Source organism: Urocampus carinirostris, chromosome 9, assembly GCF_059441175.1.
Source record: "Urocampus carinirostris isolate Australia breed hairy pipefish chromosome 9, RoL_Ucar_1.0, whole genome shotgun sequence".
Lineage (NCBI taxonomy): Eukaryota > Metazoa > Chordata > Actinopteri > Syngnathiformes > Syngnathidae > Urocampus > Urocampus carinirostris.
This window is the reverse complement of record NC_142357.1, coordinates 6254740-6278206: the sequence shown is the minus strand read 5'-3', so window position 1 is coordinate 6278206 and position 23467 is coordinate 6254740. Positions and strand designations below refer to the sequence as shown.

General features: G+C 38.0%; 2 protein-coding genes across 6 annotated transcripts in view; one reads left to right on the top strand and one right to left on the bottom strand.

Moving 5' to 3' along the window:
* The window catches only part of zdhhc2 (zDHHC palmitoyltransferase 2), a 30618-nt gene extending 22862 nt beyond the window's left edge, over positions 1 to 7756 (bottom strand). For all 5 annotated transcript variants that reach the window (XM_088344359.1, XM_088344360.1, XM_088344363.1 and 2 more), the window contains exons 1-3: positions 7437 to 7756; positions 2420 to 2446; positions 587 to 681 (exon numbers count right to left, since the gene is read on the bottom strand). In XM_088344359.1, the coding sequence (XP_088200485.1) occupies positions 587 to 681; positions 2420 to 2446; positions 7437 to 7563 (249 nt within the window). In that variant the 5' untranslated portion in view covers positions 7564 to 7756. The remainder of the gene's footprint in view (positions 1 to 586; positions 682 to 2419; positions 2447 to 7436) is intronic.
* Positions 7757 to 15861: 8105 nt separating this feature from the next.
* eif4ebp3l (eukaryotic translation initiation factor 4E binding protein 3, like) lies at positions 15862 to 21800 on the top strand. The gene is made up of 3 exons (XM_088344358.1): positions 15862 to 16313; positions 19735 to 19908; positions 21239 to 21800. The coding sequence occupies exons 1-3, from the start codon at positions 16187 to 16189 to the stop codon at positions 21265 to 21267; spliced, it is 330 nt and encodes a 109-aa protein (XP_088200484.1). The 5' UTR covers positions 15862 to 16186; the 3' UTR covers positions 21268 to 21800.
* Positions 21801 to 23467: the final 1667 nt, after the last annotated feature.

Genomic DNA, 23467 nt, shown 5'->3' with positions numbered 1-23467 from the left:
TTCAAAAGACCATTATAAATATGTATGCTGCAGTGAGGCGTAGTGTATTTCATACCTGGCTTTCAGTGATGTGTCATTCACAAACAAACTGACTCTATAAGAAAGCTCTTAGAAGTGAATGACAGAATGTCAATGAATGTTATTGTATTGTGATCGTTGTAAAGGCGAGCAAATCAAAACTTGGTGGGACTCTCTAATTTTTATTCTCAGTTTTTCTATTAGACGAGATTTGTTGAGGCACAAAATAAACAATGCAAAACTGCCACTTTGAGAGTACTGGAGTAACAAATTAAATGCCATTGGACTTTAAAACTCTATTGAAACTTGGCTGGCAGGGAATCATCTTTATTTAGCATATTTTTGTCTACAAATGCCCAATGGGTTCTTTTTCTCCTGCATGCAAGAAAGCTAAATTAGAGTGGTCACGCCAAGAGTGCATCCGAGTGCACTTCTTGGCACTTCTTTTGGAAATACCCTGAGTCCCAAATGTAGCACTTAATCAAACGCTGAGGCCGCCATCTACCTCAGCACATCCCACAATGCATCTGCTCACATTTTCAATAAAGCTGTGCATCATTTGACTTACCTCCCTTAGAGGGTTCATAGGCTTGGTGAAGATAGTTTGCCAGTAAGCCCAAATAAACATGATGAAGATGACATGGTACACCAGTAAATAGACGACTGAAAAGGGGTACAAAAATGCAATTATTAGAACAGAGATGCCAAAATTAGTCTGGCTCAGGGCTGAATCCAGACTTTGTGTTCACGCGGGCTGGATCAGTAAAAGAATGTCAAGTCACAAATTTTAGCTTTGTTTTCCAGTATTCGGTAAAACTACAAAAGCAGGTAAAAATAACGTGAAATAGGACATGTTATACTTAAAATAAGAAATATTTTTTGGCCAATAGGGTAAGATTTTTGGCTGGGAGTTTGCACTACTAAAAACAAATTCTTACACCATTTGCAAAACATTTGATACAATTTATTTTGAGTCAAATGTTGCTTATCTTTAGAGAATTGCTGTTTTCTTCTGTCATACTACAATATGCAATTGTCTCATGTAGTTGACAGTAGATCAGTTTGCTACCTATTCACCAAACATGTGGAAGGTGCCCGGTATGAGACTGGGTGGACACGTATGTTGGCCTGGAGAGGGATGGGCGCCACCATGCTGCACTTGCCCAAAACACACCACAGGATATGGTGCCCCTACAACCCTAGTGGTTAAGGGACCCAACCAACCAACCAACCAACCAACCAACCAACCAACCAACCAACCATCTTCTATCAAGTTGAGAAACAAAATGCTTAAAATGAGCAAAACAATGTACCATTTACTATTTAAGATAACTGTACTTGTTGTAAATACAAATTCAAGTCAAGTCAAGTCAAGTCATTTTTATTTGTATAGCCCTTAATCACAATAAGTCTCTAAGGGCAAATGCCCTTCTTTAACCAGTAAAACAAGTTTAAATTATTTAAATGTTTGCAGTGCTTTATGAAAATACTTTGAGATAATCCTGATACTGTTTTCGACAATTACTTTTCATAAAAATCTTGAAGCCAAGTTTTTTTATACTACTAGGGGGTGCTAAATATTACATACTGTCCCTTTCACTATCTCTCTAGGTAACCAATAGCTCTAAAGCTACTGTTTACTCTGTGCGGATGTCACTTGTTCAAATGGACAGTGTGTAATATTTAACTATTTCAAAGTGAATGACTTAAGTATTCTTCTGTAGACTTCTGTGCCCTGTGACTGGCTGGCAACCAGTTCAGGGTGTCCCCTGCCCACTGCCCGAAGATGGCTGGGATGGGCTCCAGCACCCCCGCGACCCTACTGAGCATAAACGGTGCAGATAATGGATGGATAATAGACTTCAGTATTGGTTTTAGTTAAAAACCTTCATGATTCGTGGAGTCACCAATGTCAAACTGATGATATTCGAACAGGGACAACTTTGTTGAAATACCTGCTTTTGCAAAGACCTGCATTTATTTATTGTTAGACCCGATATGGCTCTGTAAATTTTATATGATACTTGGACCGGAATGTTTTCCAAGTTTTTTCCAAGTGATAACGTGGAGAGAAAACCCTACATCCGAATCAACAACAACAAAAACAGTAAGAGCATCAGAAGTGAAGTTTTAACTCTGTAACTTTTTCACATCTCCTGAATTACTAAATTATTCAGAAGGAATGAGCTCTTAAAGCCATAGAAAACAACATATTCCACTTGAACCGTTTCAGTGAGGTTATTAAAAAGTATTTCAAGAAACAGATAAGAAAGACATTTAGAAATGTCCCAATGAACGTGAAATCCACTCAAACACTCCAAAACTGGATTAAACTCAACATCTGATGCAAAAAAGTTCAATAATTCTTGTTGATTTTTATACATTTTAATGATACACTTACCCTTTTCCCACGTTTCTTCAATTGATACTGCAAAATGAAAGAAAGAAATTCATGTAAAAAAGACGGTGGTCTTACTTAATATCAGATCATTTGATAAATAAATTGTTAAATTTTAACAAATTGTTATAAAAGGTCAAGTAGAAAATACATCTACAGTGTTTTCTTGTTGTTCTCATTTTACAGTATTTAACTTTTGCGACCCTCATAAGGATTAATGGTTGAGAAAATGGACAGACCGACAACATTTTACTGTATATCGTAATCCATTATAGATAAAACAAAGTACAGCAACTTGCTCCATACCTTTGAGAATACTTTAAACTTGATAATAACTACATTATGTACTGACATGGGAATTATGTATATTAAATGCAAATACTGTGAACTGGCCCATTTGTGCCGCCTGGGCCAATTGTGACAACCCAGAATGATAGTTTGAGGCTCCACCTGTTAGTTCAAAAGTTGAAAGTTTAATGTAAATGTAGCCAACACAAACAATGGATTAATTTATGACTGATAAATTCATTTTCACATTAAATATTTTGGGGGGTTTTAGATCTTTTATTTATATTTTATTTATATTTATTTTATTTTCATAACTGAGAACATTGGTTTATCAAAACTTTTTTGGGGAATATCACTAAGACCTGTACTCCAATGCCCCCTCAAGATATTTGAGTCTGAGACCCCTGCTGTAATAGGGTCCGATTCCCGTAGGGAGATTATGTCAGGAACGAGGAACGGAGACGGGAACCCAATTGCGTTAGTTTCTTAGTTTTATTTGAAAAGAGACGAAAGCTGGCACCCACGATCCAGTGATCGTTGATTGTGGGGAGCAGGTCGCTCGGGACGCGGAAGTGGCACTTCTCTGGCGAGCGATAGCGGTGTCGAAGAGGGAAAAGCAGGTCGGGTTACCGGGGCGCAGTAGCAGAGACGTGATCAAACGGAAACAGGTCGAAGCCAGGTCGAAAATTGGCGTCACCTCAAGGTAACAGATTCTCTTTGAATTATATACAAACAAACTTTGTGCAAGTGAACTGTCGTGTACAGTATATCACAAAAGTGAGTATACTAACATTTCTGCAGATATTTCATTATAATGATTAGTAGAACACCACTGAAGAAACATCGCTTGGACACAATGAAAAAAAGTATGTAATCAAAGGCCATGGCTTGCTGGAAAGATATCCTCTGGTCTGATGTGACAAAGATACTTTTATTTGGTTCAGATCGTGTGAAGCATATGTCTGGGGAAACCAGGGGAGGAGTACAAATATATTTGTGTCGTGCCTAAAGTCAAGCATGGAGTTGGGAATGTCATGGTACGGGGCTGCTTGAGTGCAAATGGAATTGGGGAGTTACGTTTCATTAAGAGAAACACTAACTCAAGGATGTACTGTGAAAAACAGGAGCAGAAAATGGGTCCCAGGGCAATGTTCCAGCCTGACAATGACGCCAAATTCAGTCCTTAAATGATAAAGGCATTTCTAAAGAGGCTAAGGTTAAAAGGGATGGACGGGCCAAGCATGTCTCCAGATCTAAATCAAATCGAACATTTTCAAGGCATCCTCAAGCAGAAGGTCACAAATATCTCCCAGCTTAGTCATATTTTCATGGAGGAGTGGAAGAGCATTCCAGCGGCAACTTTTGAGGCTCTGGTGAATTCCACAGCTTGGAGGGTTCTGCAAAATCATGGTGGCCACACAATATATTGAACTTAAGGAACTTTTACTAAAGGTACTAACTTTTGTTGCCAGGGGTTTAGCTACTAATGGATATATTTTTAGTTGTTTGACTGAAAAACTAAATTTACACTGCTATATAAGCTTTACACAGACTACTTTTCATTATGTCAAAGCGATGTTTCTTCAGTGTTGTTTGATTAAACATCTTGATGAAATCTCTGCAGAGATGCGAGGGGTGTACTCACTTTTGTGACACACTGTATCTCTATGGCTCTATCTTACGATTACATGGCCTGAATGTTCAAAGGCAGATGTTGGTTGCTTTAAAGTGGGTCAGCAGCAGATTGCTTGACGTGAATTATATAAACCCGACAATGGGATTAACTGAGCCGCTGAACGAGAGTGTCAGCTGATATGAGTCCAACACAACTGTCTCTGTGTTTGTCTGCTGTACCACATGCTATCTGCCGCCCTGTCCCCTTGATCCCGATCCATCACAGTTCTGCAAGTTGATCCGCTGGTTGAGTACATGCTTTTTGTTATCATACCGCGGTAGCCCGTGGATATATAATGTCACCCTGCCCTTGAAGCCTGTCATCTTCAAATTCAGGAAATGCCACCCCGGAAATGGTTAGTCTAGGTCAGGGTTTGAGTTTTTTTCCACTTTTTAAAGGGAGATTGGATCTAAATTGATGATGTGTTTTCTTTTTTATTATTGTTTTCCAATCTTCAACTGCAGCTGCAAGTAATGCGGACAATACTTGCAGGGGGCTGTTTTTTCAACATTATACAGGACACTTCTCACCCTGCCCACCACGTCTTTGGTCCCTTAAAACAACGACTAAAAAGCTCTGAAACAGTTTCTTCCTTAAATCCATCACCACTCTAAACAAGAACAAATGTATATATTGCCAATTAAATTGAAAAATGGTACTCTATATAATTGCCCAATTTTGGAATAGTTGTTGCTGCTGCAAAACAGAAATTCACTACTTTTCATTGCACAATTAATACAACTTAGGCTGGTCCCCTAACACTACCTACTAAAATGTTTGCTTAGTTATCCTAAAATATTTTGTCTCATTTTCCTCTTTAAGTCTTTATTATGTGTTTATCCTGGAGTGCCATTTCTAATCTTGTTGCAAACATTGATAACCACATTGTTATCAATGATAATAAAGACATTTACCGGTACATGCATTTATACAGTACAGACATTATATGTATATATTGTAAAATAAGAACACTAAATCATTTTTCAAGCTGCTTATAGCTCACTGGAGCCTATCTAAGCTGACTTTGGGCAGGGAACACCGTGATCAAGTTTCAGCCAATCGCAAGGCCCACATAGACATAGAACCAATCACTCACGCACTAATTCTTAGGGACAATTTTCGACTCACCAATAGGCCTACAGTGCATGTTTTTGGTACATGGAAGGAAACATGGGTGCCCAGAGAAATCCCACATAGGTATGGGGACAGAATGCAAACTTCACTCAGGAAGACTGGTTGCTGGAATTGAACCTAGGACCTCTGAGCTATGAGCCAGACACGTCAACCAGACACGCAACATGCCACTAAAATAAATTTAATATATTCTATAATATTTGAAAATTGGCAAATATCAATAATGGAACAAAAAAAAAACACTTTAGAATTGTATTACCATACATGCCAACCTTTTGACATTAAACAGTGGTAGATGTTATTGCACAATCTATTTTAAAATGCAAAACACGATATGTCTCCGGAATATTTCAAAACAAACAAACAAACAGCATGTTTTTGTGTAAAACCAGAAGTGGAAAACGTACTAAAACGGAAATGTAATGTGATAATTGGAGCTGTTTATTCATGCACACCAACTTAGTCTAGCTTTAAGATAAAGCAACGGCAGACTAAAAAAACTAATCTTGAATCAAGATTTTGTTTGTTTAATGTTGAATAAAAAACAGTAGATTTTTTTTTTCAATCAGTAAGCGTTTTAAGGGTATAAAAGTAGTAGTCTAACATGTAAAACCGTAGTGTGGTTGACTGTGTATTAACCAATGTTACCCCCAATTTTTAGCCAGACATTTACTTGTGTGAAGCTGCAAGCGTTGCAGAAAAAAACATGTAAAAATGGAGGATTTTTTTTTCTTTTATGAAAGCCCGATTTTACATACTATAATGTGTATTTAAAAACTCCAATTGGCCATAGATTTTAAAGTGCGCCTTATATATTTAACATAGGAAATGCATACAGTGTTTATAAGTGTTCGTTACTACACTATGTTTTACATAATACTACCATATTCGTGCAGTGATTGATCAATCGATAAACATAGCTGATTTTCAGACAGAATTGTACACGAGAGGATTCAAACTCAGGTAGTGGTGGTGAGAGCACCAACAGTACCTTTTGATCACCACTGATACAGTTGACATATGAAAAGGTAGTACAACTTATCTCATAATCTCACTATTTTACTCATGATGAATTGAATGAACGGAGAAAATAAAAAGTATTTCAGCAAATTAATATACCTGCTTCTTTACGTATGTATAGATATTAAACTGCAACGCTTTTTGACAGAAGAAGCGGAGAGACTGTTTTACTTATCTGAATGCAGAACAAAATGAACTATTCAAATTTGTGTTTCTGGCACGGTAAAAAACGTGTGATAATAAGATGAAATTGAACACCTACTTGCATGACTACTGTATCACTGTTGGTCTAGAGGTAAAGTGTCGGTGCTCTAAAAATGTGATTCAGGTTCAATTCCTATAAATACAGTGTTTTGCAATTTTGGTCAGCAATACTTAAACTGATCAATCATGCACTAAAATATACTGTAAGCGTATAAAGAGCTTTTACAACTGTCTCAATTTTGTGCATTGTACATGACAAAAGACTATCTTTTGGGGGTGCCTTATAATCATGTGTGCCTTAAAGTGCTGAAAATACGGTATTCTTTTTTCTGCCTTTATTTTTGCAATTTTCCCAGTGTTCAGGTCAGTAGTATAGTGGAGATTGGGATATTCTCTGCACCCTAACAATTATTCTCCAGAACACAGAGTAAACACTAGACAGGCCTTGCTACGTGATAGTCAATGCATAACACTGCACTTGTAAGATTTTAGATGATTAATTAGCATTAGGATGGCAGTAAGTCTTTAAGAGGTTTAGAGGGAAGTAGGGAGGTATATGAATGTAATGTCAAAAAAACATCATCTCAAAGTAAATCAAGATGGTGACGAATCCACAATATTTATTGAAAATATTGAATATATTAAAAATAAATACAAGCAGTCACACCCCCTTCTATGTGCACCCCCCCAGACACTTACCCAAACAAAGCTGCACAACGTAGGCATAATATGACCAAGCCACTATGAGTGCGATGAAGAGGACCGGTATCCAGTACAGAACTCTCTTGCAGCCTCGCTTGACATGACGTGAACCTGAAGGTGCCATAGTCTAGTAGCGGATCATGTCCGAACTGGGTTCACCTGGGTCCGTACGTGCTGCGTGCTTGCGTGTTTACTCGCTATTGTGCACGTGCGTGTCGCTCTCTTCCGGAGGACCGTCAACGCATCGTCTCTTCAGATGTGATCGGCCTCATCGAACCCAAGAATTCCCCCACCCACCATGTGATGCTGCAGCGTGATCAGCCAAACTCAGACACTACATACTATGAGACAACAGTAGCTCCGCCCCCAAGTAAGCCCCGCCCCCTCGCAGGTTGCCATGACAGCTGCAGGATGCTTCCAGGCTGGCAACCTTTTTTCTACCTATTCCGGATAGGATGGGTTCGCTAAGTTCATGTGCGGACATAAATGGGAAGGACTGTCGCAGCTAAGAAGTAGAACATTCACGTGATATTATAATTATTAATATTTATAAAGTATAGAGTATTTTTTAATTGAGGTAGAGGACCGGTGGAACCTGGAGCTGCATTTACGAGAAAACAATAAAATAAGTGCTGCTACCATGTGGTTAATATTTAGTGCAAGCCATGCATTAAATCAGGGGTGGGAAACTTTTGAATCACAAGGTTTATCGGGTTAAAAAAATTGTCTAATGGGCCAGGAGAGGAAAAAAATATTGCTTTTATTTTTAGTATTTACCAATACAGTCTCAAATCTGATAACCTGGCAGTTCATTAAAGGAAAAGGATAATGTAGGCCTATCCCATTTTTTCTTATATCGTCACAGACATTTCAAAAAGACGCATCTCTGTTTTTGGGGGCCATTTTGCGCATTATATTCAGGCAAAAAAAAAGAAAGAAAAATAATTGTGTCTTTCAAGAATAGTAGCGATGATAAGCATTATTTAATAAACATACATGCAGACATTTACAAGTATGTTACATATCCTTCTTTTGTTTATAGATGAACCATTTAAAGCAAAGTAATACAATATTTTTCCCATTGCATTTGATAAATTATTTGATAAATTAATTAAATAAATACATGATACAACTAGTAAGTAAAGATAAATGTAGCCAGATTTTTGTATGTTTGGGAAGTTTGGGACATTTTCATTAATAGTACTTTCTCTTACCATTTTATACATTTTATCATCATATTTTTAGCATTTTTTTACGCTGGCCAGATTGAAAAGATTGACAAGATTCAAGTGGCCCCCGGGTTGTGGTTTAGCCTCCCCTGCTTTAAATGATAATAGTAATCATAACAATAAGAACAAAAATAAGAATGACAATAAAAAAAATTGTGAGTTTCAGTTTTGTTTTTGAGACCTGAAAACAAAAATATTAGAAACTTAAAAGAGAAGAGTAAGATAATAAACTGTTATGGACCGACTGAGCATTAATTCTTCTCAGGGGGAAAACGTTTGAGAACAATTCCAAAAAGGTGCTGCCACACTGAGGTTGATATAAGTAGTGTCATCCATTAAATGATAATGTATTTTTTTAACGTTTGATTTGTTTTTGTTTTCAATGTGTAACATAGCTAATCACATGAGAGCAATTTAACAGTTGACCCCAAGTTTCACACCTAACATCTCCTAAATCCAAAAATGGTAATTTGAGCTAATACTCAGTAATCTTGACGCCAATATTTTCATAAACATACTTAAAAGGACTAACGGGCTCAGATACATTTCTTGCCCAGGGCCATCACCAAACCTAAACAAGAGCACAGGACTGTGCAAAAATATATATCATGCCTTTGTATACAAATATGGGTACTCCCATCTTATTTATTGAATTTGGAATTATGTTGATGCCAAATGTCATTGTCCTTCTTTTTCATAGCAATATTGTTCTGAGTCGAGTCTCTAAGCACTATTGTGTAAATAGGTTCCTCCTTATTTTTTTTTCTGGAGTGGCATATCTAATGATGATGTAAACAATGTTCACTACGATGTTATCAATGACAGTAAAGACAATTCTATGTCTTATTATGATAAATTCATAGTTTGGTAGACACTTCAAATAAAGAGAGAATACAAAGTTGCATTTAGAACTGGCAAGGAAAACCGTAAAGGAAAAAGCTCTCAGATCATTTAAAAATCTGAGCCTTGCTGCAAATTTCGGTCAAGCTGGATAATGTAAAGGCTGGAGGCAATACTTTTAACGACTTAGCATCATTGGGTAGTATAATAGTCGATCAGAACTGTACCCCTTGAATGATTTTATACATTTGACTATAAAGGATTTTGTACGATCAAGTACAAATTACATTTAAATGCAAAAGATATTCACTGGCTGAGCTGTGGGGCGAGGTCAATGCAACCTAGTGGAGAATGATGTTTACAGGAACAGCGGGGAACTGGGACAAAGGGCTGATAAGATAATCAGCACTTTTGACGCAGAGGGGCCCTGGTGATGTATAAATGCTCTGGGATGTTTTGACCATTTCAGACATCGAGGCGAGGTGTTTGGAGCCACGTTGGGGCTTTCCTGGCATGGCCATGGGAGGAGCCAGCACACCAGCTTGCAGAAAAAAACGTGGGCCGGGGAAGGAAGCAGAAGATCGAGAGAGGAGGCTTGACAGAGACTCGAGCGACACTAATTCGGCCATATTGGATGGAATTCACTTAGTTAAATTATTTAAGAAATTAAATCTGCCCCGTGTGGAAATGTCGGTCTCTTGTTCATTTTTCCATCAAGAAACGAGCGTGCATTGTTAGGTAAATATAGGTTGTGTTTGGTTGACGGAGTCAGATAACTAATTCGAACAATTTGGTAAACGGTACATTTTAACATTTAATTCCTAACACTAGTTACTTAATTTAAAAAGTAACTCAGTTACCCCCTAGATTACTGACAACAAAAAGAATTGCGTCACTCCGCAAGTGGCCATCTAGTTATCAAATACCGTCTTTAGTCAGAAAGAAGCAGACAACCTAAAATGCTTTAAAATAGCCACATTCATAAATAAATGGGGAAAATATTAATATTAAATTCCTAACAATTTTGGTGACCCCGACGTGATTTGAATGGGGAAAAGACTTTGAGAGACCTCAGGAAAAGAATCACAGAGTTCAACCTGATAAATTAGACATCGCAAATTGCAACCTGTTTATCCTCTGGTGGACACGTTCTTTAAGGTAAGCACAATATTTGTTATTTAAAGTATACATTCAGCACAATTGGAAGATTACTAAATCAAACGGAGGAACACGGCAGTAATTTGTTTGGATATTGTATAAAAATGGATTATGGTAAGGTGTAAAACCTGGGATTTACTTACTGCTGGAATAGGAAGGTTTCGGTACCATTTCATGGACCCACTGAAATACGAAGGTTCTGGCACTATTTCGTGGTTTGGTAGGAAAGTGTAAAATTTGGTATACTTCCTACATGAATAGTGTGGTAATATTTGTGGTTCTGATACGGTGTAAAATTTGGTATTTCCGTATCAAAGCCAATTAAATTGCAACAAAGCAACAAAAAAAGTTGTATTTTGTCATTTAGAGTGTGAAAGTTGAAGCGGTGTGGCTGTGATACAATTTGGACTGTCTTGTAGAAAATGTGGCCAAGACACACGGGGAAGATCGGCAGATGGGTGGATTGTTTAGGAGAAGAAGACTAGGATCGAGTCTCAGATAAATTTGTGAAAAAAATAAATAAATAAGGTGGAAAAAAAGTGAATAAATAATAAAAGTGATCAAAAGTTGTTTATTTAGAAGGGAAATTGAGCCAGGGTACACGTTTCAATTTAAAGACAAATTTAGAAATTCAAAAGAAACCTAAATAACCAAATTTTGTTAAATTAATTAGAAGTTCGTTTGTCTGAGCCCTGTGTATGTCTTATTTGTTATGTTTATCGTATGTAACCTATCCTGTCTTATCCTATCTTTTTTTTTTCACGTGTTTGTGTTTGTGTGTGCCCTACTCGTCAAAAAGAAAGAAAAAAAACGGCTCGGAAAATTGTGCTTTCAAACATCAAAAAAACGTTTCAAAAGAGCTGAGATTGATTAAAGAGCGATAACGAAGAGGAATTGATAGAACATATGGTAAGGAGTCGGAAAAATTTGATTTTTTTTTAGAAATTGTGTTTCAACATAGGGGTGCTCAGCATAGGGAGTGCGGGCCACAAGTGGTCCCAAAGATATATATTTTTTTTGCGGTCCGATTTTTTTTTTTTAGTTGTTTTAGTTGAAAATCAAAAAATTAAGGAGTGAGAAGGTTAGGAAAAACATGAGTGAGTGATTTTGGATGCATTAATTCAAGAAAATGCCAGATTAATACCAAAAAAGATCAAATATTCCTGTTTTTACTTCAGAATTGGTAAATTAAGGACTGGGAAGAGTAGGAAAAATCTAATTGAGTGAATTGGAATATACTGATTTGAGATAACGGCATTTTCATACAAAAATATTGAAAAATCGTTAATAAATACTTTATTTTCAATGAATATGGAGGAAAATGTATTGATTGGAATACAAATGAGTAAGATAACTCGTTGCAGATCAATATACGTAATTTTCACATTAAATAGGTGAAGCTAAAGTAGTAGATTTAATTGGTTTGAAGGAAAAATTAAAATTAAGTGAGTTCAACTTTAATAGCGTCGATTGGGACAAATAATTGCAATTTTCAACATTGAACTGTGTTAAATCTAGATGAACAAAATGAAGAAAATTTATTATTTGGTTCAAACCATGGACAAAACAGTATGAATTTGATGGGAATCTTAGAAGGCTAGCGGTTAATAGGAGGAGAATAAAGAGCCTGTCACGGTTGCCATGGCGCCCAGTTGGTCCCAGCTGGGTGGCGCCGGGTTCTTTCGCGGTTGCCACGGCACCCAATTGGCCCCGCCCATGGACACCGGCTGAGACACGTTGACTGATTGCTCCTTGGGAGTACTTAAACGCGGTCCTTTGAGCCGTTAGTTGTCTGAGCGTCTGTGAGATTCCTGCAAGACTCCTGTTAAACTCTGTGTAAAATGTCTAGTTCTGTGAATTTGCCTGTGTTTGATCCTATTTTATTTTTGGCCTGATCTGTTTGTTTTTTGACAACTTTTCTTGTTCGGATTTGAATCCACTTCTGCGACCATCGATTCCCTGATCGAGTGTGCGCGCATTTCTCCTCTTCCTAATAAATTGTGAGTATGTTACGCTATTGGGTTCTAAATTCTGTTTCCTGCCCTGGTCTGTGACAGAGCCAGTGTGGGAGGACGCGTGAGGAAGGAATGTTATGTTGAGAATGGATTGTTGGCAGAGCAGGTAGGGAAGTCACAAATACAGAAAGGTAAGAGTAAGTGAGAGAAAGTTAGCAGAAAGAGGCAAGGAGCATAAAAGAAGGAAAGAAAGAAAGGGAAAAATTATGAAAGGAGGAAAGAGAAAAGAGAAACAGGGAGAGACTCGCAGCACTGTAAGAGACAGCTTAGCGTTAGTCTCAAAGGAGGACTTAGAAAAAGAGGAAATTAAGACAGGTAGAAGAAAGAACCGGTAAGTGAAAAAGCAGGATCTAGGGCCTAGATGGGCCTAGATTCTAGGCTGACATTGAGGGGATATTGGGTTCGATAGAGTTATTAACAGAACCACAGGATGACCAGTCAGATTAAAGAGAAGGAGAAGGAGAAGGATTCCAGACAGGTAACCGCAAAAGAGGTGAGTAAATGAGAAGAAGAATGATATTAAATTGTTATTAAAATGTAATATGTGGAAAACAGAAAGAATTTGCACGCAAAAGAGTAAGTGATCAGAATAATTTCAAATAACCCAAAACTTTAAAATGAGTTTGAAAAAAAATGAAAATAACGACTTATCAACAGAGGAAAAGAAAAGCGAGATTGAAAATTATTAATAACATGGCTGTTCTGTTTCAAGAAACGAGCGTGCATTGTTAGGTGAATGTAGGTTGTGTTTGGTTAATGGAGTCAGATAACTAATTCGAACCATTTGGTAAACGGTACATTTTAATACTAAATTCCTAACACCCTGCACGTTAGAATTGTAATTATCTGTATTTATTACTTTAAAAATCTGAAGGCAACTGAGGACAGTATTCTGGCACATCAACTAGTGGTTGCTAGATCTTTGGCTTTTGCACATTTTAAGTTTTGAACTGTTGTCAGACTCTGTGTCTAATGAAGTGCTTTTTTATTACTCAGATAACATACAATTATTTTGGGTGTAATTGTGCCCATGTTATAATACAAGTGTCGTGATTGCTAACTCGAGTCACCTGGAGCAATCACGTGGACGCCCTCTGATTGGCTTATGTTCCCTTCTTAAGCATGCTACGCCCAGACCTCTTCGTCTGAGGATTACGTTTGTACCCTGTATGACTCTCTCGATTACCTGTTCGGTCTTGATCTGTTTACCTGCCTCCGATCCGACCTGCTTCCGTCCCACGCTACGATCTTCTCTCCAGCCCTGGTAAACTTGACCTGCTAGACTTCCACACTCCGATTGGCTACGTGTTCCGAAGCTGTCTTCACGGCTTCGCTGCTGACGTCCGACAGCCATCGCGTCTCCCGCTAGCCCTGTACGCTTCCCTAAATAAAGAACTGTAACGAACGCTCTGGGGTTTCCTGTTCTGTTCTGGTCCTTCTGACATCAAGGAAGCCACATACAATTGTGTCTTCTGGCACAGTGTACATACAGTATACCCCTGTTTACAAAATCTTGATTGTGATTCATAAAATCGTAAATTGATCCTTTTAATAGATGACAAAATGCTTATGAAGTATTATTTGACTTTGAAAACCTGTATTTTATTTTACAACCTTAATGAGTTTCTTACGTGAATTTAGCGTTTACAGTGTCACAAGACCGGACCAGATCGGAGGCAGGAAGGGTGAACTCATTCGCGTTAACGATCAGTAACTTTTATTAAGGAAATAAAAGTCGTCCAACACTCAGGGACAAAAACAAAAACAGGCTTACAGGCAAACGGGAACTCAGACAAGAATTACTCACAAAACAGGCTTTTACTCAGAACGGGCAAACACAGGTTTCCTCAAGGCAAACAGAACGGATTAATGCAGAACAGAAAACGCAATGAACCAGCACCCGGCAATCCCCAAAACCCGCCCTTAAGAAGCACACACGCAAATTAGATAGATAGATAGATAGATAGATACTTTGTTCATCCCCGAAGGGAAATTCACATTAGACGATCTGCTACAGCCGGTGCCCAGGGGGCGGGGCCAGCCGGTCACCACGGCGACCATGCTGGACATGACATACAGGGTATTGAAATGTATTTTTCTTACATTTACAAAATACCAGACTTAATCCACTTTTGGGTCCAACGAGAAAAATTTTAATTGACATATAACACAATCATTATTGTAATGTCTGTTGCTTTTGTTGCTGTTTTATGTGTTTACACACTCAACTGCGCACAGCGGGTGATGAAACCGGAGGGCTGCTTTGGTTCTAGACCCCCATGAGAAAGAAGGGACGCCGCCCCAAATAGGACGATCATTAGGACGGACTGTGTAGGGTCATTGAGCAGGTGGGGGAGGTAGTGTATCGCGTGGCAGTTCACCCTAGGGGCATGCGGGTTGCCCTGCATTGGGACAGACTGGCTCCATACTGGTGCTTTTGAGGCAGGGCCTGCTCCGCCTAATGTTTCAGGACTCTCTGTGCCCTGCGACTGGCTGGCAACCAGTACAGGGTGTCCTCTGCCCACTGCCCGAAGATACCTTGGATGGGCTCCAGCACCCCCGCGACCCTACTGAGGATAAGCGGTGCAGATAATGGATGGATACCCTTTCACCTATCAGGCGAATGTGCTAACCACGGTACTACAGAAACACATTTTCTTGGATATTTATTGGGATACTGTACTTCATATCTCACCTCCACTCATTGATATGGCAACAATGTCATGTAGTGACATTGAGCAGTCACTTCATGGGTATTGTAGCCGACGGGCATATGATAAATGTAGTTTCAGGTCAAAGCACTCTTTCAACTCATTTTGTAGACGCTCAGACATTGTAAGCTCTCACAGGGCACCTAATGATGCGGTAGGCCTCGTTTGACCCATAGACCACGAGTTTGACACTTGTGTTTCTAAGGATTGGAATGAGCATTTATGCTAAGATCACCATTTAACCATTCAAGTTCTATAAATTCTAACCTTGGATTGCCTTTGAATCTGTTGCACACATTGAGGCTTAATTCTGTGCTAATTCTGGTTCGAATTTGTTTATTTAACTTTTTATTTACTTATGTAATTGATTGCAAAAATGCAACCATTCACACCGGATGCAAATTCCAACATAAAAGGAGCGCTTGTTTCTTCTCACCCGCTGCCTGTTTCGAACCAGTGACCGCCCAACCAGGCCGCCCTTATTCTCAAAACGACCCATTCTTCTTTGCTTGGCTGCACGTGCCTCCAAGAGCGGAGTACAAAAACATCACGAGTGTGTGCTTGAAATACAGCACATGGTCGGATCTGGCAGCTGCGATTATAAGTGGACACGACCTGAGGCCGACTTCGGAGCTCGGTTAACAACCTAAAACGTCGAAGCTTTCCCCGTGCGACTTCTCGAAGCCTTCAAATATTAGCGTGCATTCGCCGACAAGGAATATTGCAAAGTTTGAGGGCGTTTCGAACGAATTAATCTAGTCAATCCTGCAGACTGGGTCACACAAAAAGCTAAAATGTCGACTAATCAAGTGAAGAGCTGCCCCATCCCCACCAGGGTTCTTACTCTTAAAGATTGGTCTCAACTTCCCGATTGCTACAGCCAGACTCCCGGTGGGACACTTTTCTCCACTACACCCGGTGGTAAGCGTAAACGTTTTCTCGGTGAATGATCCTAAATATTAGGTGACCTTCTAAACTTCGATAATTCATCTCGCCAGTGGAACAGACGACATAAAAAATCTACAAAAACATAACAAAAGAACCATGTTATCGCGAGATGTTGCAAATGAACACGTTGACATTTCAACGTGTCTATCATCGCGCATGTGCCTCCAACTCATAATTACGCAGTTTTGAATGTACAAGAAGAATCTCTTCAAGTTCCAATGCATGCATGTCATTTGATGCAAAGCGTTCTATTAATAGGTCAACAAGGTCCGTGTTAAGTTCATCGTGTGTTGTACGCAGATAAATGTCAATATGTTAGAGGGTAGGGTTGAGAAATACTGTACCATTACAGCGTTTCTATGTATTGCAAACTGAAGTGAATTGTCGCTTTTCACTAATGTTTTGATTTCCATTAACATAATAAATGCTAATGAAATTTTATTTGCCACCCCGGTTTACGATGTTAAAAAAACTAGGATACAATCAAAATATAAAGAATTTGTAGATACAAAAAGGAGAAAAACCTACATATATTCTGTTTGTTGTTTATATACTTAAAGGGACAGTGTTATTGGTGCCTCCTAGTGGTACAGAAAACTAAATCAGTAATTCCAAATATCTAATTGAAGTCCTATACATACAAATATAGAAAGTTTAATAAATCGATTTAACTGTATTTACAAATAACAATATAAATAAAAGAAAATGTAAAGATATTTCCGTAAATGCTTTTATTATTTATCAATTGTGTATTTGTATAAGTATTAATTATCTTTTATATTGAAGTATTAATGTTTTAAGAATCCCCAAATCAGTCATCCATGACGTTCAGGTTTTGCACACTCACGCCGAGTATTTAGGTTAGTTTCTTCTCAGTCCACCTGGCTCACATCCTAGTGCTGGAGGTCCTGGCCTGGTCGCCTCTGTAGATCGGGGAATCCCGATGATGCTCTGTGCTATCTTGCTGGCCACTGCTTTTTCCTTGCCCTGATGTAAGTTTTAGATCATACGGTGTAATACTAGTCTGTAGTTTGGTAGTCTTTGGTCTGTGCAGCCCTTTGAGACTCTTTCTGATTAAGGGCTATACTAATAAACATTACTTGACCTAATATAAAAAAAACATTGATATGAATAATGGGCAAAATAACATGAATAATCATACCGATGTTAGTTTATGAATATTCATATTTGTATTTTGTATATTTGAATCAATACCTAGTAGTCACCGCCATGTTTGTTTAGCATCTTGCTATGCTGTGCTAATTTGGCTGGTTTTCGTTTGCATTAGACAATACAGTGCCCTCTAGTGGTCAAATCTTACACAATGTACCTTTAAAAAATGTGCGTCTGAGTGTAATTAACGTGCATTCTGCTGCAACCTACAGCTTATTATCAAATAAAAATTTATTTGTGTAGCACTTTTTAGACACCAAAATGCTGTACAAACACATTCAAACATATGTACTATAAAAACCTTAAAACTAGTAAAAACATCTTAAAAATTAATCATTAAACACACAGGGAGCCAATGCAACAATATTAAAACTTGTATCGTGAGATCCCACAGGCTAGCACATGTGTTGCTGAATTTTGCAACAGCTGACCTATATTTTTTGGGGACATTCCGAGAGCAGGGAACTACAATAACCCAAACGGCATGAGATTGGAGTTAGCGTCAGCAACTCCACGCATGACTAGGAGAGAATCGGGCTGAGTCAGGCAATATTTATGAAACAATAAAAAAAACAATTACAGGTATGCAGTTAAGGGGCTCTTTTTCTTTTGTCTCATATTTAAGATTGATCCTTGGGCTATTTATTTCAAATGCACACAACACTAGAAAACTGGGTGTTATTATCTAATCATTCAATTGGATGTCGTTCCAATACTGTATAAGTAAAATAACAGTGCTGTCTTTTCCATTTATTTTTTTCTATCCGGCATCAATTGGATAAAGCATGCAGAGACCACACTATCACAACGAGTTTGTGGGCTTGAAGGAATTGTGATTTTCCACGATTTGTATTACTTGAAATGTAAAGAATTAGGACTAAAACTAAGATTGATCCAGTCGAAGAACCAACCTTTTCCAAATTTACACTACGTTGTTTATTTGGATTTAATAACAACAAATACATGACATTCAGAATGTATATAGTCTTCAGTTATTGGATTGGATAATATAAGTTTTCAAAGTGGTATTGAAAGTGAGAACGTTTGATCCAGACTACAAATAAAATGTCCTAGTTGGGCACCATGGCCAATTGTTTCTGCTGGTGTAAACATAACTTCTACAATACCACCCACATTTTGTTTACCACGCTGTGCCTGTACAGTTAAAGTGATTGCAAAACAGGTTGGAGGCTGTCCTACTCTATGTTGAAGTTAAAGAGAACAACTTGCTAAAGTGATACAAAATATTGAAAAGTAACAAACATGTGCACAGCAAACAAATGAAATGCCACTCACAGCTTCAAATCAAAACTTGTGTACAAAAAATGCTGCAGTGCTGAAGGAGAAAGTTTCCTAGAAAGCCTTTTTATTTTTTTTGTGGTCATCGTCCTTGACAAAGTCCTCCGAGCACAGTTCTTGCGTAACATGTTTTTACCCCCAAGTAGAAAGTCTCATCAGATGTACAAAGTAAGTTTGTCAACAACTCCCCCACTAATAAAGTAGCTGCTCTCGAGCCTGATATGTCAAACACCACACAACAATTTATGGCTCAGCTTGTTGGAACTTGGCCCAAGTCCAAACCTTTACAGGCTGCAAACATGTTAGTACTATTTTATGATGTTTTACACATTAAGAAATACATGCTCAAAGTTTTTGTTTATAGTGTTTATCCTTACTGGAAATGCTAAAAATGAGCCTTAGATGGACGCATGTGGCTTTAATATGGAGAGATATTAAAAGGGAATGTTATGTACTCTGTTTTCCTAGAAGTCATTGCAGGGACTCCTCCCCTCTGCACTCACATGTACTTACACACACATATTTTCTCCCAATAGGAGTTTGGATCCATTTTTACTTAATAGAACTGTGAAATTCCTAGTTTGAATAAGAGAATGAAAAGACCCATTTTACTTTGCTACAGAAACAATGAAAGACATTCCAAGCCACACAGTTTTACTGCAGTCTCCATCATTAAAACAAGTCATAATCTGCATGGTTGCTGCTTGTAAAAGACTCAAAATAACTCACTGCTTATACAAATAACCCCACATTCACACTTAAAAAGCATCTCTACTCTTTAATAAAATGGTGCTAATACTATGCATGTCTTATTGCAAAGTAGGGGGGAGGGGTCTGCCAACGATATGCAGGGTTGGATGTTATAAGCTGTGAAGTAAACGTATATATTGCACTACGTAATTCTGTCCATATCTACCCATAGGTACCCGCATTATCTACGACCGAAAGTTTCTCCTGGATTGCAGAAACTCCCCTCTGGCACGCACACCACCATGTTGTCTCCCCCAAATCCCTGGGGTGACGTGCCCGGCCAACCATCCTGTGAGCAAACTGCAAGATGTTAAAGAAGAGGTTGAAGAGGAAGAAAAGGACGCAGGTAACTTTTGCACATCCCCAAAAAGCTCTGTGTACGATAAACTCGGTGGAGGTCAATTTAGAGATTTTTACAATTTGTGTAGCTAGCAGTATGTTCTGATTTTTGTGCCAATTTGATCAAATGCTAACTTTAACGTCAGGTAAGCACACTATTGTTTAAGTTGTGAAGTTGCATAATTCTGCTAAATTTGTGTGTGTTCTATAGTCTTAGATTACCATTGTGTTTGCTATAATTCAACAATATCAATGCCCCTCTTGTTTTTAGTTTAAAAAAATAATGTTGTCTAGTGATTTAAATACATACTAACACTACCGTTTTATGCATTAGACTACAGCTTTTCCCCTCAAAACGACTTCCAATTAAAAAAAAATCTACCACTTTTTTCAATTATATACAGCAACAAAGTCTCGACTCAAAACTAGTATTTCAGTCTACGGCTGTTTTGACGTGAACTTTAAATAAAATCTGCCCCGACGATTGCATGTGATTTGTTTTAGTAAAAAAATACCACTTCCGGTTTTAAACAAGTACACGTTTTTGTTTTTAATATTCTGGAGACAGATTGTGTTTTAAGCATAAAGATGGAGTGCACCATAGAAATACTGCATTTGAATGTCAAAAGGTTGGCATATATGTAAATATCTAATCACATTTTTCTCCCTCTTGGGGAACCCCATACTTAATCCAGTATGCAAATAATAAATGTCTGTTTCTGTTGTTGTTGTGTTTTTTTTTTTTTATTATTACAGAAATGTTATCACTGTTACCGTCATGTGGGGCGAAAACTTTTTTTTTTCTTCAAGGTCTAAATCATCCTTCAATTGTCAAATAATTACTTAAACTACTTCCCGCCTACTAAGCATAGCTATTCACTAATGCTATTGCCCCCTACAGTAACCCCAGATGTGTTGGCAGTAGCGGCATGTTCTTCTATTGTTTTGTTAATGTTATTCTAATGTTTTGTTAATTGTGCGATAATAAAAAAAAACCTAAGGTGTTCAAACTAGGTTATTAATAATAAAGGGGTTATTTGGCACAATTTTATATAATAACCTTGATAAACATCAACATAAAAACCTTCATTGGCGTACTTATTTACTTGGAGCTGTGACAGACTGCACAACTTAAATAGTCAAATAAGGGTTTGGTCCTTTTTTTTTTTTTTTTTTTTTTTTTTGTGTGTCAGCATTTTCAGCTGCTGTGTTGGCCACATGCTACTTTTTATCCTTTTTCTCCCAGTCAACTGTTGTTGAATTAATAAGGGGTGCAGTATGTTTTCTGTGGTTTTCTTACATGGACGTGTTTTTATGTTTTTTGTTTTGCCGAGCAGATGACAACCAGTTCGAGATGGACATCTGAGCTCCTGTTTTACCTCCTATGGAGAGTCATCTATCCAAACACCTCCATGGTCGGTACAGACCAAAAAGTGTTGCCTTCAAGCTGTTTTGCTTGTTTTTTTTTTTGTTTTTTTTTGTTTTTTAATGGAATAACTGCTTTTTTTCTGGAACCAAAAACAATGAAAGCTAGAAACGTAGGGTTTTCTTTGACCCTTGTAACGTGTTAAAACTAAACATGTTACCTGATGGGTTACTTGCTCGTTTAAGCATCAACATGATTTAAAAGGAAAATACATGATTTAACTTTTTATATATTTTGTATATATCATCACAATGTTTTACATAGTTTATTTTTTTTAAGTTGGGGAAAGACTACAATCAGCCTTTTTACTGTGGATTATTTTGGGGAGGTAGATTTCCCCTATTATAGAAGGCACTGTACATTTGTCACAAAGTGTCTACTTTTTTAGGGGTCAAAGTTTACTGAAAATCTCCTGTTTTTCTGGAGGATGGGATTAAATGTGAATAATTCCAAATAAAGGCTGCTAAAATGTCTTAAGTTTTTGTGTGCATTTCTTTTCCATATACAGTGTATGAACTTGTGTGATTGTTTGCAGTTTAGTTTCTGATAAGCATAAAACAACTTGGACCACCATACTTGGGCCACGTAAACCTTAATGTAACATGCTGAGCAAGGTTTGGTGTTACATAACTGTTATGTATGTACTGTATGTATGTATGCATGCAAGTTGTTTTCTTCACTCCTGGTGGTGACACCTGAACCTGAATTACTCACCAGCCATTACAGTAGGTTCACATGCTTAGTGGCATTTAAATAATATTTCATATATATATACGGCATTAAGTTATGCTATGATCACTTTTTTTATTGTTTACATGAAGGGTATTTTACTGTCAGTTGATTTCCCTCACTTATAATACCATTGGTGTTCTACCAATATAATATCAGCTGGTAATATTTGGGAGTGGAGTGGTTGTGGTCATCCACAGATTAGAAGAGGGGGTTGATTTAAGGAATGAGGGCAGCTGCAGCCTAAAGGATGTAAAAAAGGACATTGCTGTGTAGGAAGAGCTCACCTATTTTTTTTTTTTTTTTTTTTTTTACCCATTCTAATCATACAAAACTTTCTTGAGATTTTTCTGACAAAGAGGTGACATTATTTGGTAGGTGATGAACTGTAGCTCTATTTACAATTGACATCACGGTAAGAAACTGGTGCGTTTCAAAATGTAGATGAACTGATGCATGGTTGGTCAGTATGCACAGCTGTTCTTGTGCCATGTTTTTGAAGAACTGCAATGCATTTTCAAACAAGTACATATAATAATATAATTTCCTTGTATTGTCATTCTGTGTAACAATGTACACAGAACGAAATGTCGATTGCACCTGACCCGCTGTAGCGAGCCGATGCAGCCGCAGCCAACAGAGGGCGCCGCCGACCACTTTTTAAGTCTTAGGAATGACTCGGCCGGGGCGCGAACCACCGACCTCCCAGTCTCAAAGCGGGCGCCTTACCATCTAGGCTACTGAGCATGCCTTAACAGTTCAAATTGTGTGCATATTGGGGGCACATTGCATGAAAAGTAAACATGAATTTGCCTGTCTGCAAATAATGGAACTTGTTTTTTGGAGCCACGTGGTAAGATTGGATTCTTTGGATTTAGCTTGCAGTTTGTTTTGTGCAGTGTGCTGTTCACCTACATGTGCTGTTTGGACAAGTGTATGGGAATGCACGTGAGACCAAAATCAGGTGACTGGTAGCTGACAATTAAGGAGGCACATCATTTTGGAGGCTTTGGACATTTTAAAATTCCTATTAAAAAAAAGAAGTCTTATGATTCACTCCCCTGTCTGAGAATTCCGGCACAGTCAAGCTCTTCAACTCGAGGCCAAGCAATCATGCTAATATGATTATAAACGCTGGTACTGTTAACTAAATTTCTTTCTTTGCCCATGCTTGTGATAGTGATTTAGTGAAGCTCTTTTGAAAAACTTAACAATGACAAAGTAGTCAAACGCCTGAAATATAACTTTGAAAAAAAACTAAAATGCCAGAGCTTTTTCCTTGGGATATTTCAAAATTCAAACGGCAGATTTGTTCTGAAAAAGCACAGTGAATCCAGCATAAAATTTAACTGGTTGCTCTGCCGGGGACAGGTGTGGTTTTTGTCTGCAAAGTGTTGTACGGATGGGAATT

Bases quoted from the DNA above. Each gene is read 5' to 3' on its own strand.
- eif4ebp3l (XM_088344358.1), top strand. From the start codon at position 16,187: ATGTCGACTAATCAAGTGAAGAGCTGCCCCATCCCCACCAGGGTTCTT. The intron at 16,314-19,734 runs GTAAGCGTAAAC...ATCTACCCATAG, and splicing joins TTTCTCCACTACACCCGGTG to GTACCCGCATTATCTACGAC. The intron at 19,909-21,238 runs GTAACTTTTGCA...TTTGCCGAGCAG, and splicing joins AGAGGAAGAAAAGGACGCAG to ATGACAACCAGTTCGAGATG.